This window comes from Ovis aries, chromosome 3 (genome assembly GCF_016772045.2).
Source record: "Ovis aries strain OAR_USU_Benz2616 breed Rambouillet chromosome 3, ARS-UI_Ramb_v3.0, whole genome shotgun sequence".
Taxonomy (NCBI): domain Eukaryota; kingdom Metazoa; phylum Chordata; class Mammalia; order Artiodactyla; family Bovidae; genus Ovis; species Ovis aries.
In genome coordinates, this window is record NC_056056.1 from 185,356,218 (window position 1) to 185,369,909 (window position 13,692).

At 39.4% G+C, this 13,692-nt stretch overlaps 1 protein-coding gene across 4 annotated transcripts in view; it reads left to right on the forward strand.

Moving 5' to 3' along the window:
* TMTC1 (transmembrane O-mannosyltransferase targeting cadherins 1) overlaps positions 1–13,692 on the forward strand; it is a 338,032-nt gene that overhangs the window by 25,772 nt on the left and 298,568 nt on the right. For all 4 annotated transcript variants that reach the window (XM_004006752.5, XM_027967794.2, XM_042247328.1 and 1 more), the window contains exons 2-3: positions 356–533; positions 10,574–10,647. In XM_004006752.5, the coding sequence (XP_004006801.1) occupies positions 356–533; positions 10,574–10,647 (252 nt within the window). The remainder of the gene's footprint in view (positions 1–355; positions 534–10,573; positions 10,648–13,692) is intronic.

The following is a 13,692-nucleotide window of genomic DNA, read 5'->3' on the forward strand; positions in this document are numbered from 1 at the left end:
CACTCAGCTGCTTAGGAAGAGGTGTTAGTGAAGCAAGAGTGCTGGGAGGTGTTTGCATCAGCCAGGGAGTGAGGGAAAAAAGCGAGTGAGGGAAGAAAAGCATTCCACACCTGTCTGCCTTTTCAGTGAGGCCACCAAGTATTCTGAAGTAATATCATATTGCATTTACAAAGATTTCTGCAGATAGAAAATTTTTTAGATAGGGAAAAACTTATACCAGATATATAGAATAACCTGATAGTGGAATCATTTAAAAATAATTAAATAACTTACCTTTTAAAGTGATGGATTCCCTTTGCTTTCCTTGTGCTTACCTTCTGTTTGTAGCTAATTCAGTTTTTATTTGTTGTCACAGGCTAAACATCTTTTTGACTGGCATGGACCCATTCTACTTCCACGCAGTAAATGTCATTTTACACTGCCTAGTGACCCTTGTGCTGATGTACACCTGTGACAAAACTGTCTTCAGGAATCGTGGACTTGCTTTTGTTACGGCATTACTTTTTGCCGTGCATCCTGTTCACACAGAGGCGGTGAGTGTCATTGGGACTCAGTGAAATAATTAAGCAAAACAGTCATCTTTTTCTCCTCTCAAAACCATGTGAATTTAAAGCTCTACTGAAGTGTTTATCTGTACATATAAATCATTCTGCTTGACAACTTTTCTTTTTAAATGTTCTAATGGCCTTTATTGCACCTCCAGGACTTAACTGCTTTTCTAAATAACCACTGTCATTATTACAGGTAGTCATAAATGACCACAGTTCCTTATTTGTGGAAAATTTAAGTCCTAATGTGTTTTAAACAGCAAGGGGCATTTTGAGATGCTTAGCATGCTGAGTTATTGTTCCTGCTCTATGATTTTTTAACCTATTCTTGCTCTGGTTAATATTTATAACATTCATGATACAGAACTCTTACGTGCTAGGGTTGTTTAGTTGCTAAGCTGTGTTGGACTCCTGGCAACCCCATGGACTGTAGCCCACCAGACTCCTTGTCCATGGGATTTCCCAGGCAAGAATACTGGAGTGGGTGGCCATTTCCTTCTCCAGGAGACTTTCCTGACCCAGTGATCAAACCCATGTCTCCTGCTTGGCAGGTGGATTCTTTACCACTGAGCCACATAGGAAGCCCAAGAGCTGGGGGAAGACCATAGAAAGTTGAACTGACATTCTTCAAATGAAATACACTTTCAAGACTTACCAATAGTTTTCCAGGTTATTTAGTATGAACTGTAGTTATTTGGAGGATGATGAGAAATGTGTTTAGAAAGTATAGATCTGGAGTCTTATTTAAAATATGGGCTTAATCATGCACCGAGATGGTGTCATCTAGCCTGGCTTCGGGAGAAGGCAATGGCAACCCACTCCAGTACTCTTGTCTGGAAAATCCCATAGGTGGAGCAGCCTGGTAGGCTGCAGTCCATGGTGTTGGGAAGAGCTGGACACGACTGAGCAACTTCACTTTCACTTTTCACTTTCATGCATTGGAGAAGGCAATGGCAACCCACTCCAGTACTCTTGCCTGGAGAATCCCAGGGACTGGGGAGCCTGGTGGGCTGCTGTCTATGGGATTTATGGGGACATGACTGAAGTGACTTAGCCGCAGCAGCAGCAGCCTGGCTTCATGTCTCAGTAACCACAGCTGGTTTATTTTATGTATTGCTGAGGGTGGATGAAGACTTTCCAAGCAATACATGGGTACCACAGTTTTATAAGTATAGTCTCAAGAGTCACAGATTGCATCCGGACATTTTCCTATAGTTCACATCCTACAGTTAACATCCAGACCTGAGAACCTGGGGAAAAGTGTCAAGTTGATTCTCCTCTCCCTCTTCCCCTTTCAGTTGCCTTTTTCTTATATTAAAAAAATAAGGAATGTCTTGCATACATCAGAATCTTACTATGCCCCAGGGGTACAAATGGCCCTGTACAGTGAAACAATTTGATATATTGGTGTCAGCCAAGTCTCCTCTAATTAAGGCATCATAAACCCAAAGTAGATTTATATCCTTATCTGTCTATACATGTTTCTGTGAAGAAAGCAGCATGGTATTAGAAGTAGGGCAAGGTGGCCTGCAAGGTGTTTGTCATGGGGATGCATAATACTGTCATTTGATCTAAAGCAAGACATCTGATTTGGCCAATTGATTTGATAACGAGGACTGGTTAGGCCATATGATGGACATTTGCCACAAACAAAATTCTAAATCTGTAAGCACAAGGTTTTGACACAAGTATATTTAGAGTGATAAGGAAGAAAATTGTTTTACAAACAATTACTTTGTTAAGTGTAATTTTCCCAGTCCTTTCTGAGTATTTTGGACTGAACAAGGTGCCTGTAAGTGGAGGGCTGTAAAGTATAAGTAATAATCTTAGCAAAGTCTCAGTCAAGCCTTTTTCCTTAGTTTTGAGAAACTGTGAAAGCAAATGAATCTAATGACAGGTCACTTTAATGACTGGTACACTTCATTTATTTGCTTTCAACCAGGTTAAAGGAGAGCCTGGTAGAGCTGTCAGCTGATAGATCATTAAACATTATGTAAGGTGATAGATTGCTATGATTTTGCAGATAACTTGGGTGTTCAAAGAACTGTCACTGCTGTAACATGGTTACTTCTGTCCTCACTTATGTGAGCTGCGTTCAAATACAAAAGCTACAAATAGAATTGATCCCACATGCTTCCTTATTCTAACAAAAAGTAATATTCAGTCATAGATAACTGAATTTATTTAAAAAGCCTGCATCTATATTATTGAGGACTGGAAGAAGCACAAGCTGGAATCAAGACTGCCAGGAGAAATATCAATAACCTCATATATGCAGATGACACCACCCTTATGGCAGAAAGTGAAGAGGAACTAAAAAGCCTCTTGATGAAAGTGAAAGAGGAGAGTGAAAAAGCTGGCTTAAAGCTCAACATTCAGAAAACGAAGATCATGGCATCCGGTCCCATCACTTCATGGGAAATAGATGAGGAAACAGTGGGAACAGTGTCAGATTTTTGGGGGGGTGGTCCAAAATCACTACAGATGGTAACTGCAGCCATGAAATTAAAAGACGCTTACTCCTTGGAAGGAAAGTTATGACCAACATAGATACCATATTCTAAAGCAGAGACATTAGTTTGCCAACAAAGGTCCATCTAGTCAAGGCTATGGTTTTTCCAGTGGTCATGTATGGATGTAAGAGTTAGACTGTGAAGAAGGCTGAGCGCCGAAGAATTGATGCTTTTGAACTGTGGTGTTGGAGAAGACTCTTGAGAGTCCCTTGGACTATAAGTAGATACAACCGGTCCATTCTGAAGGAGATCAACCCTGGGATTTCTTTGGAGGGAATGATGCTTAAGCTGAAACTCCAGTACTTTGTCAACTTCATGCGAAGAGTTGACTCATTGGAAAAGACTCTGATGCTGGGAGGGATTGGGGGCAGGAGAAGAAGGGGACGACAGAGGATGAGATGGCTGGATGGCATCACTGACTCAATGGATGTGAGTCTGAGTGAACTGCGGGAGTTGGTGAGGACAGGGAGGCCTGGTGTGCTGCGATTCATGGGGTCACAAAGAGTCGGACATGACTGAGCAACTGAACTGAACTGAACTGAACTGATTCTTTAATAATTTTTATCATTTTTTTCTAACTTATACTGTATTTAGCAATTGAAAATAATAATAATTGGAATAATAATACAAAATTGAAAATTCTACAATTTTGAAAATTCAGAAAATGTAGGTGCTTTTGATCGCAGGAACTTTAAAAAATTAATCTAATTATATATATTTTTATTATAGACAGATGATAAGTAGAATATTTTAAAATGTAATTACATAGCATATTAAGAAAAAACTGCTGAGGGGGAAATAAAATGGGAACATGATTTCAAGGGGAAAGGGCACGTGAAATGTCTGTTATTTAAAGAGCCTGTTCACATTTGTGTACATGGAAGATGATGAGCTTCAACCTGCTGTGGTATGTTTCAGGTTCATTTGGTACATTCAAAACAGTAACTTTATGGCCTATTTTAAAATATCAATTTCTAAAATGCACAGGAAGTTAAATCCTTTGAAGTATTTAAAATTATGATGAAAAACTTTAGATATGAATTTTAAAAGATAAGAGTGATACATAAATTTTCAATATTATTGTTGGATGAAGAGAAATAATCAAGGACCACTACTCCTAGCCATACAGAACATATGATACTGGGTCAATGGCAATGTTTTAATCTAAGCCCATTGACTTCATTATGTTTCTGACAGTTTCTTAGATAGATTTGAAAATTCATGCTTAGAGGGTCTTGGGGAAAATTTGTGTAGGAAAGAACAAATGAGTAGAATAAGACCAGTCCTGATTCGGTGCTTGCAGAAAAGGAGAGCATAAAATTCAGTGTGATCATGAGCTGATAGAGAGGTTGAAGTCTAAGAAAAAGGGAAAATTTTGTTAGCAAAATGACCTTTAAAAGAGTTTCAACCAACGTTCGTACTAATCGGAAAAAAAAAAAATCCATGGTAACACAATTATGGGGACAAAGCAGCCTGAGAGATGGACATTTATTTAGGGAAACATATTAAACTATTTGCATTTACAAGGAGATAGGGGAGGCATAAGAAAGTAAAGAAATTAGACCTACATAATACACTATACTGGAAAGTAATATCTAGAGACCATTATTTAATTATAGATATTAGTTTGAGTTTCTAAAAAGGAGGACAGAAGGATAGTAAAAAAGAAATGTGCATTATGAAAACAGTGATAAATGATTTAAAAAAAGAAAAACAGACCATAGTGTGGCGAAAGAGGGATTTAGTAGAATATATCCCCTCTCTGTTAAACAAGAATAAAAATGGGACCATCAATTATGACAGGAAGGATAGAGGGTTTGAATTGGAGGGGTAAGAAGGTTTAGTTTAAGCATGTTGATATAATTAACAATTTGCTTTCTTAATTATATAATCAACAAATTGTTAATGAGTACTTGTTTGGTACAGGCCCTTTGCCAGGTGCCAAGGGGATATGTGAGTGGGTAGTGGGGTTCCCTACCCACAGTTTGTTCATAAGCCTCTAGAAAGCCAAAGAGCATATACATAAAAACATACAAGACAAAGCAATATGTTGTAATAAAACTAGAATTCCAGTGAAGGGAAAAATTATTTCCAACTTAAATTGAGATGAACAAATTCATTTATTTACTTAATTTCTCAATAAATATTTGAGTGACTGGAATATAGGCAGTCAATGCAGGGCTATACAGTGAATAAGATAGACCTTCCTCATTGAAAACCTTGTGATTCTTGGGTTTCCTGACAGTATATTTCTTGGTAAATTTATGGGGTTTTTTCTTAACTCTGAATCATGAGAAAAATCAGTAGAGAAATTAGGAAAACACTGAAATTCTCCTATGAGAATTAAAACTTAACAGTCATCACAGAGACATTACTGTTCAAATGAATGATCATATGTCAAATCAAAAACAAGAACAGGAAATGCTTACACACAGAGTTGAAGGTTAGGGTGAACATTTCCAAGGCTGGAACAGAGTACTCAGGGAAAAAATTGGTTGTGATCTAATCAGCACGTCTAGCTTTCAGCTGTGGCCCTGTGTTAAGTGTGTGTTCCTGCTCAGTCTGATACTAGGAGAACTCATTTTGCAGATAACATAATTGATAACTTTATACATATAGTATACTTCATACATGGGCTTCCCCTGTAGCTCAGCTAGTAAAGAATCCACCTGCAATGAGAGAGGCTTGGGTTCGATCATATTTCATACAAATCCTATGAGAGATAGTCCAAGAAGTAACAAGTTCCGGGGGCAAATGAAGTCCTTAATTGGCAGTTTCCACTTGTGATACTGTACAGCTTGCTAGGAGATCTGAATGTTACATTATTTGAATTCAACTCAATTAGGTTTACTGATGTTATTCAAATGTTTAAATATTTCTTAAAGGAATACGTTTCCCAGGTTACAACTACCCAATTGATGATGGAAACCTGCAGCTTGAGGGCAGAAATAATTGCTGCCCATCTCTGTAGTCATATCTTTGACTGGTCTTTCTGTACTTCCCAGCACCCTATGGTTCAGCCTCCATTGTTGTGGAATCAGGCCCAGGGGGCTGCAACTTAACATTTCATCTTTGCTTTCTGTTGCTCACTGCTGCCCCTTTTCACTAATCCATGCTGTCATCACTTTGTCTTGGCTTAGTGGGTAAAAATCCTCCCACTACATAGGAGATGTGGATTCGATCCATGGGTCAGGAAGATGCCCTGGAGAAGGAAATGGCAATCCACTCCAGTATTCTTGCCTGGAAAATCCCACGGACAGAGGGGCCTAGCAGGCTACAGTCCATTGGGTCACAAAAAGTCAGACATGATTGAGCAACTAAACATACACACACACACACACACACACACACACACACACACACACACACTCATCACTTTATGCCTTCCTAGCCAGAAACACCCACATGCTTACAGACCTCCTCTCCCTGGAATGCTGCATTCCCTTTCTGGCCCAAAATTGACATCTCCCTGTCTCAAGTTTCCTGAAGTCCTCCGTGCCTGACCTTTAAGTCCCAGTGAATACAGCCAGCCTTTCCACACAGCCTTCCCAGATCCTGCAGTCCAAATTAATCCCTTCATTCTTCTCATGGCTGTGATTTCTCCCCTTTACAATGCATGCAATTTCCTTGTAACTTCTTAATACCCTTTTTTGACTCCCCAGCAGATACTAACTGCTTGGGGCAGGCTTTATCCCTCCAGCTGGCGTAATACCTGGCAAAGAGGAGGCGCTTGGAAAATGTTTGTTGAAGGGAGTGATACATGTAGTTACTGAACAAGATGACATTGACAAATTGACTTGCAGTGTTTGGCTGGTCTGGACATATATTAGCTGATGACAGTCACTTTGTTTTTAAGACACTAGCCTTCTTGCCTCCAGAGACCTCAGCTTAACAAGGATGTAGAATAGGGGTTCAGTGACTGTGTGGGGGTTTGGAGCTGGCAGCAGAGTCTCGATGTTAGCGCTGACTTTTCAACACCCCTTCTGAGCTTCTGCTCCAAGGGACACTACATTCTTTATATCTGGGCACATCCAGCTGGCACATGCTGCTGTTGCTGCTGTTTGCCAGCAGAGCTAACTGACTACAGTTCGAGAAGCAGGGGTCCAGGTGCCTTCAGAGCATTAGTTTCACTCTCCTAACTTGTGATTGCCTTGTTCCAGCTTGGTACCCCCACTACCAACTTGTGAGCCTTACTGTGTCTGAGTTGGCCACAATCAGCTATGCTGTGGTAGCTGTCCCTCTGGGCCCAGATGCCTGGCCTCATCCCTGGACTTTGTTGCTGGGGAGCTGGGCTCTCTGTTTAACCTTCCAGAGGTCTTGCAGGTGATGCTGAGCTCAGTGCTCTAAGAGGCAGTGGTGTAGAATGAGCAGAACTAGACTTCAGAAGTGAATTGTGTGCAGTTGTAGCTTTACAGACTGCGAGTCTGAGCCGGGCCTTGACACTGAGTGAAACCACACCGTCACTGCCTACTTCCCTCACGCATTCTTCCTGACGTGGCACGCAAGTTCCTTATAGATTAAGGGATCAATGAACAGCATGTGGCCTGAACAGCCACTTTAGGTAAGAGCTTTCAGTTCTATACTGCCAGTGAAATTCTTTGGCCATGTCCAGGTTTCTCTTGATGTGGATTAGACTAGAATTTTTCTCAATTATGTGACTCGCTATCCATCCAGATGCAGGTATTTAATTGAATTATATTTTATTTAGATTTTAACTAATAGATATATTGGATTATCTAGTAAAGTTAACATAAAATATCACACATGTAAACCTTAATGTAAAAAGATGATTTCTATAGGTCACACAGGAAAACCTCAGTGATAAGAATCTCCCTTCCTTGCTCTGCAGAGAAAAGGAAGACAGAAGGGCATCAACACCAAGTGGGCACTTTATATATTGGGTTGGCCAAAAGTTCATTTGGAAAAACCTGAAAAACTTTTTGGCCAACCCAATATATCATTTTACTTATTATGGCAGTAACATGAGGTAGGGGGTGTAATACTCATTTTAAAAATAACAAAACCAAATCTCAGAACTTAGAGATGACAAAGTTGAGTCTCACTCAGATGGCAAGAGGAGTCTATATTCAAGCCTTGGGTGGTCTAGCTCCATGTGTGTGTCATCACCTCTCCTCTATGATTGCAAAGTGTGCTTATTATTTGAGGATATTTATGCCAAAGCCTTTGACTGTGTGGATCACAATAAACTGTGGAAAATTCTGAAAGAGAAGGGAATACCAGACTACCTGACCTGCCTCTTGAGAAAACTGTATGCAGGTCAGGAAGCAACAGTTAGAACTGGACATGGAACAACAGACTGTTTCCAAATAGGAAAAGGAGTACATCAAGGCTGTATATTGTCACCCTGCTTGTTTAACTTATATGCAGAGTACATCATGAGAAACGTTGGACTGGAAGAAACACAAGCTGGGATCAAGATTGCCGGGAGAAATATCAATATCCTCAGATATGCAAATGACACCACCGTTATGGCAGAAAGTGAAGAGGAACTAAAAGCCTCTTGATGAAAGTGAAAGAGGAGAGTGAAAAAGTTGGCTTAAAGCTCAACATTCAGAAAATGAAGATCATGGCATCGGTCCCATCACTTCATGGGAAATAGATGGAGAAACAGTAGAAACAGCGTCAGACTTGATTTTGGGGGGCTCCAAAATCACTGCAGATGGTGATTGCAGCCATGAAATTAAAAGACGCTTACTCCTTGGAAGAAAAGTTATGACAAACCTAGATAGCATATTCAAAAGCAGAGACATTACTTTGCAGACTAAGGTCTTCAAGGCTATGGTTTTTCCAGTAGTCATGTATGGATGTGAGAGTTGGACTGTGAAGAAGGCTGAGAGCCGAAGAATTGATGCTTTTGAACTGTGGTGTTGGAGAAGACTCTTGAGGGTCCCTTGGACTGCAAGGAGATCCAACCAGTCCATTCTGAAGGAGATCAACCCTGGGATTTCTTTGGAAGGAATGATGCTAAAGCTGAAACTCTAGTACTTTGGCCACCTCATGTGAAGAGTTGACTCATTGGAAGACTCTGATGCTGGGAGGGATTGGGGGCAGGAGGAGAAGGGGATGACAGAGGATGAGATGGCTGGATGGCATCACTGACTTGATGGACGAGAGTCTGAGTGAACTCCAGGAGATGGTGATGGACAGGGAGGCCTGGTGTGTTGCGATTCATGGGGTCGTAAAGAGTCGGACACGACTGAGCGACTGAACTGACCTGAACTGAACTGATAGGTATATTTCCCAGAAATCTACTTTCTGCTATTAACTGTTGATTGATTCTCCAACACACCATCGGCTTCAGGTCCTCTGTGATTTGGGTGAAGCTGTTTTCTGTGCCTTAATGTCAAATCTGTTCATTTCTTTTGCAAACTCTTCCTCCCCATGTGAGCTTTTCTTTGAAACTTGCTTTGAACCATACCCCAGTTTTTCCTTCATAATTTTATTTCTTGGATTAAAAAAAATCAAGAGAAATGTACACGTTTTAAATAGTGTAATAATACAAATATTTATAAATAGGCATCTATCCCCTACTCCTCTTCCATTTCAGTCCCTTTCTGAAGTAACACAGTGAAAACAAAATTTTAAACTTAAGAAGTGTAATGACCATATTACTCTTTATCCAGAGGCACCAGTTTTTAACCTTTTGCAGCATTTGCTTTATCATCCTTGCTCTCTTTCTCCTTCAATATATAGAAATATTTTTTATTTGCTGAAACATTTGATAGTAGGTTGTGTAATTCATGCTACTTTATACCTTAATAATTTAGTTGTGAGGTGTATTTTCTAAAACCATGGTCATTAGTCACGGTTTCTTTTTAGCTTCTTTCAATCTTAAGTTTGTAACAGTTACCAGTCTTCACTGTCTATTGTATTATTTATATCTTTAGATGTAATTAAAATTATATATTATGATGTATATAATGTTATTGTATGTTATCAATGTGATATTTGTTATAATAATGTATACTGTGTTGCATAAATATAATATATAAATTATAATACAAATATATAATCAAATTTATATTATATAATTTATAACATGATTTACATATATAGCATATTATATTAAAATTTATAATATAAATAAAATTATGAAATATATATAAGTACAATAATATAAGAACATCTGAATATAAAATACAAATTTATAATGTATACAGTATATCTGTAATTATAATATATGTATGATATTGAAAATATGTTATATGTAGTACTATATTATGATAGATTTTGACTTGTATTATAGTCAAGAAAGGTTAAAAATAAAGTTAAGCATGAAAATCTTGCCCCTTTCTTCCTCTCTATCTCCTTCTTTAAAATTACTGTTAAATGTTTAGGATAACCAGAAGTGATTAGTCATATATCAGAAATTGAAGAATAATGTGTTTCCTAATTTACTGTTTCTTTCATTCCTCTAAAAACAAATACATTGCTGTTATGGGTCTCTGAGAAAGTGGTTTTCTAAGGTTTTTATTTTTTCAAAATTTGTAGGTGGCTGGAATTGTTGGCAGAGCTGATGTGTTGGCATGCCTGCTGTTTCTTTTGGCCTTTCTCTCTTATAATAGGTATGTATGGCTAAGAATGCCCTTGTCTGTGTTTACAGTCATGCTCTTCCCTGGGAGTTTCTGCTATGTGTGTGTGTGTGTGTGTGTGTGTGTAGCTTCTGAGCTCCTTCCTGAGAGAGGAGGGAAGCTTCTTGGCTGTGAGATAACCGTGAGCTTCCTGGAGACTTGGCATAGGAAACTGTCTCTTAGCCAAAGACTAGGCTGTTGTGTTTTCCAGCTATATTCTGAACTATGTCATAGCCTCTTAAAAGGACTGCCCTCCCAGTGCTGGGAAGATAAGCTCTAGCTTCTTGATTTCTCTTACTGAGAATGGAATTTGAAATTAGCTCTGAGCCAAATTATACTGGCTATAGTCCTGTCTTCTATTTAACTGTGCTTTGTTTAATTTGTCCTTTTCATTTTGGTCTTAGTTTTTTCCCCCCTCTTTATTATACTCATTAAAGGAGCTTAAAGCTTAAAATGACAAGGCCGAATTGAAAGTACTATTTCTCAACTGTGATTTTCTAATTTGTACATCATTTCATCAAAATACAGAAGCTTCTTGCTTTGTGAGACTGAAAAGCAATAAAACAATCTCCCATTATATTGCCCCTTTCCCTGCAAGATGATCAGATTCTCACCTGAGTTGTGACATAGGCAAAGGGGTGGGTTAAAAATAGGATGTAATATACAATGGAATATTACTCAGCCATAAAAAGGAATGCATTTGAGTCAGTTCTGATGAGGTGGATGAATCTAGAACCTATTATACACAGTGAAGTGAGTCAGAAAGAGAAAGATAAATATCATATTCTAACACATATATACAGAATCTGGAAAAATGATACTGAAGAATTTATTTACAGGGCAACAATGGAGAAACAGACATAGAGAATAGACTTATGAACCTGGGAAGAAGGGAGGAAAGGGTGAGATGAATAGAAAGAGTAACATGGAAACTTACATTCAGTTCAGTTCAGTTTAGTCGCTCAGTCGTGTCCGACTCTTTGCAACCCCATGAATCGCAGCACACCAGGCCTCCCTGTCCATCACCATCTCCCGGAGTTCACTCAGACTCACGTCCGTCAAGTCCGTGATGCCATCCAGCCATCTTATCCTTGGTCGTCCCCTTCTCCTCCTGCCCCCAGTCCCTCCCAGCATCAGAGTCTTTTCCAATGAGTCAGCTTTTCACATGAGGTGGCCAAAGTACTGGAGCTTCAGCATTAGCATCATTCCTTCCAAAGAAATCCCAGGGTTGATCTCCTTCAGAATGGACTGGTTGGATCTCCTTGCCCATATGTAAAATAGATAGCCAAGGGGAATTTGCTGTATGGCTCAGGAAACTCAAACAGGGACTCTGTATCAACCTATAGGGGTGGGGTTGGGAGGGAGGTGGGAGGCAGGTTCAAAAGGGAGGGGATATATGTATACCTATGGCTGATTCATGTTGAGGTTTGACAGAAAACAGCAAAATTCTGTAAAGCAATTATCCTTAAATTAAAAAAAAATTTTTTTAATCTAAAAAAAAAAAAAAAAAAGAATGTAATGGCGGCGGTGACTCAGTGGCTAGCCCAGATAAAGGGGGACAGTGAACCATTGCCCTGCTTCATGGAGTGATGCCTAGTTAAGGATTTATAAACCTTGATCTTTGGGTCAGTTCATTGGCCTATAATCTTACAAAACACAGTGACTGCAAGGAACACAGTTCTAAACCTGTGGTTCTCCATATGGGATAAATTTGTCCATGTTGTCCCCAGGGACATTTGCAATGTGTGGAGATATTTTTGCTCACCTGGCAAGTGAGTGGAGGCCAAGGATTCTGAAGCCTGTACAACAGCCCTTGTAACAATCATCTTCCCTGAGCTGTGCTGAGAATCCTTGTCTTAAACCAGCTTAGACCTTGGATCAAGGACGAACTGAATTAAACCTTATAAAGTTTTGGTTTAAGACCAAAACCTTTTCTTAATATAGGACCAAGCTTCTATCCTGGCTTTGTAGCCTCCCACTGCATTCGAGTGTGTGCGTAGTAGCTCAGTCATGTCCTGTTCTTTGTGACTTCATGGACTGTAGCCTGCCAGGCTCCTCTGTCCATGGGATTCTCCAGGCAAGAATACTGGAGTGGGTTGCCATTTCCGTCTCCAGGGCATCTTCCCGATCCAAGGATCGAACCCGTGTCTCTTGGGTCTCCAGCACCGGCAGGAGGATTCTTTACCACTGTGTCACCTGGGAAGTCCCTCATGGCATTGCTAGTTATATATGAGTGTTGTGAAAATATTAAAAATGTAAACCCAAATTCAACAATTGTTTCCTGTTTGCTCTGGTGTTAGAATAAAATTAACAATCACTTTTGAGTGTGAACTTGACCTCTCAGGCCTTTTCTGTGTGTTGATAAACAGGAATGTGAGTGGGTCTGTAGCCTATCGGTACCTGTGTGATAATAAGCCACATTGCTACAGCTTTCTGTTGTGCAGGTCATTCGCACTTTGAGTAATTTAAGCTGTCAACCAGCTTCGGAGAAAAAGCCTGTCTCCTACAAATTTGGAATATAATTTAGGCAGTTGTTCCAAGACATAACAATAATGGTGAGACGTCACAACTGCAGATGTATTGTCCTACCAAGGATAGGGAACAAATTGGTGTGTCACCTGCAGAAGGAGCTGTGAGGTTTCTTGCTGGGGAGCTGATTCTGTTTTGTAAGGTTAAAAAATACTTTACAGCAACTGGAGGGTTTTAGAAAATCCCTGCTAGAAATTATGCTGAGAAAGAAAAAAAGTTTTCCCTAAACATTCTCACGGAAAACATACTTAAAACTTCAGATTAGAAACTAATACAACATTGGAAATCAGCAATTCTTCAATTAAAACAAAACAAACAGATCATCCAGAAAAAAAGAAAAATACCAAAACATCTATATTTTCATCACATTAATGATGATTGTGTTTTGGTATCTATCCAGTGTTTTCTTTGTACAGAAACATATAAGACACCTTCACAATAATAATAATAATGATGATGATTAACACAGGATGAGGCACAGGGAGGCATTGACCTGCCCCTTGTTACCTT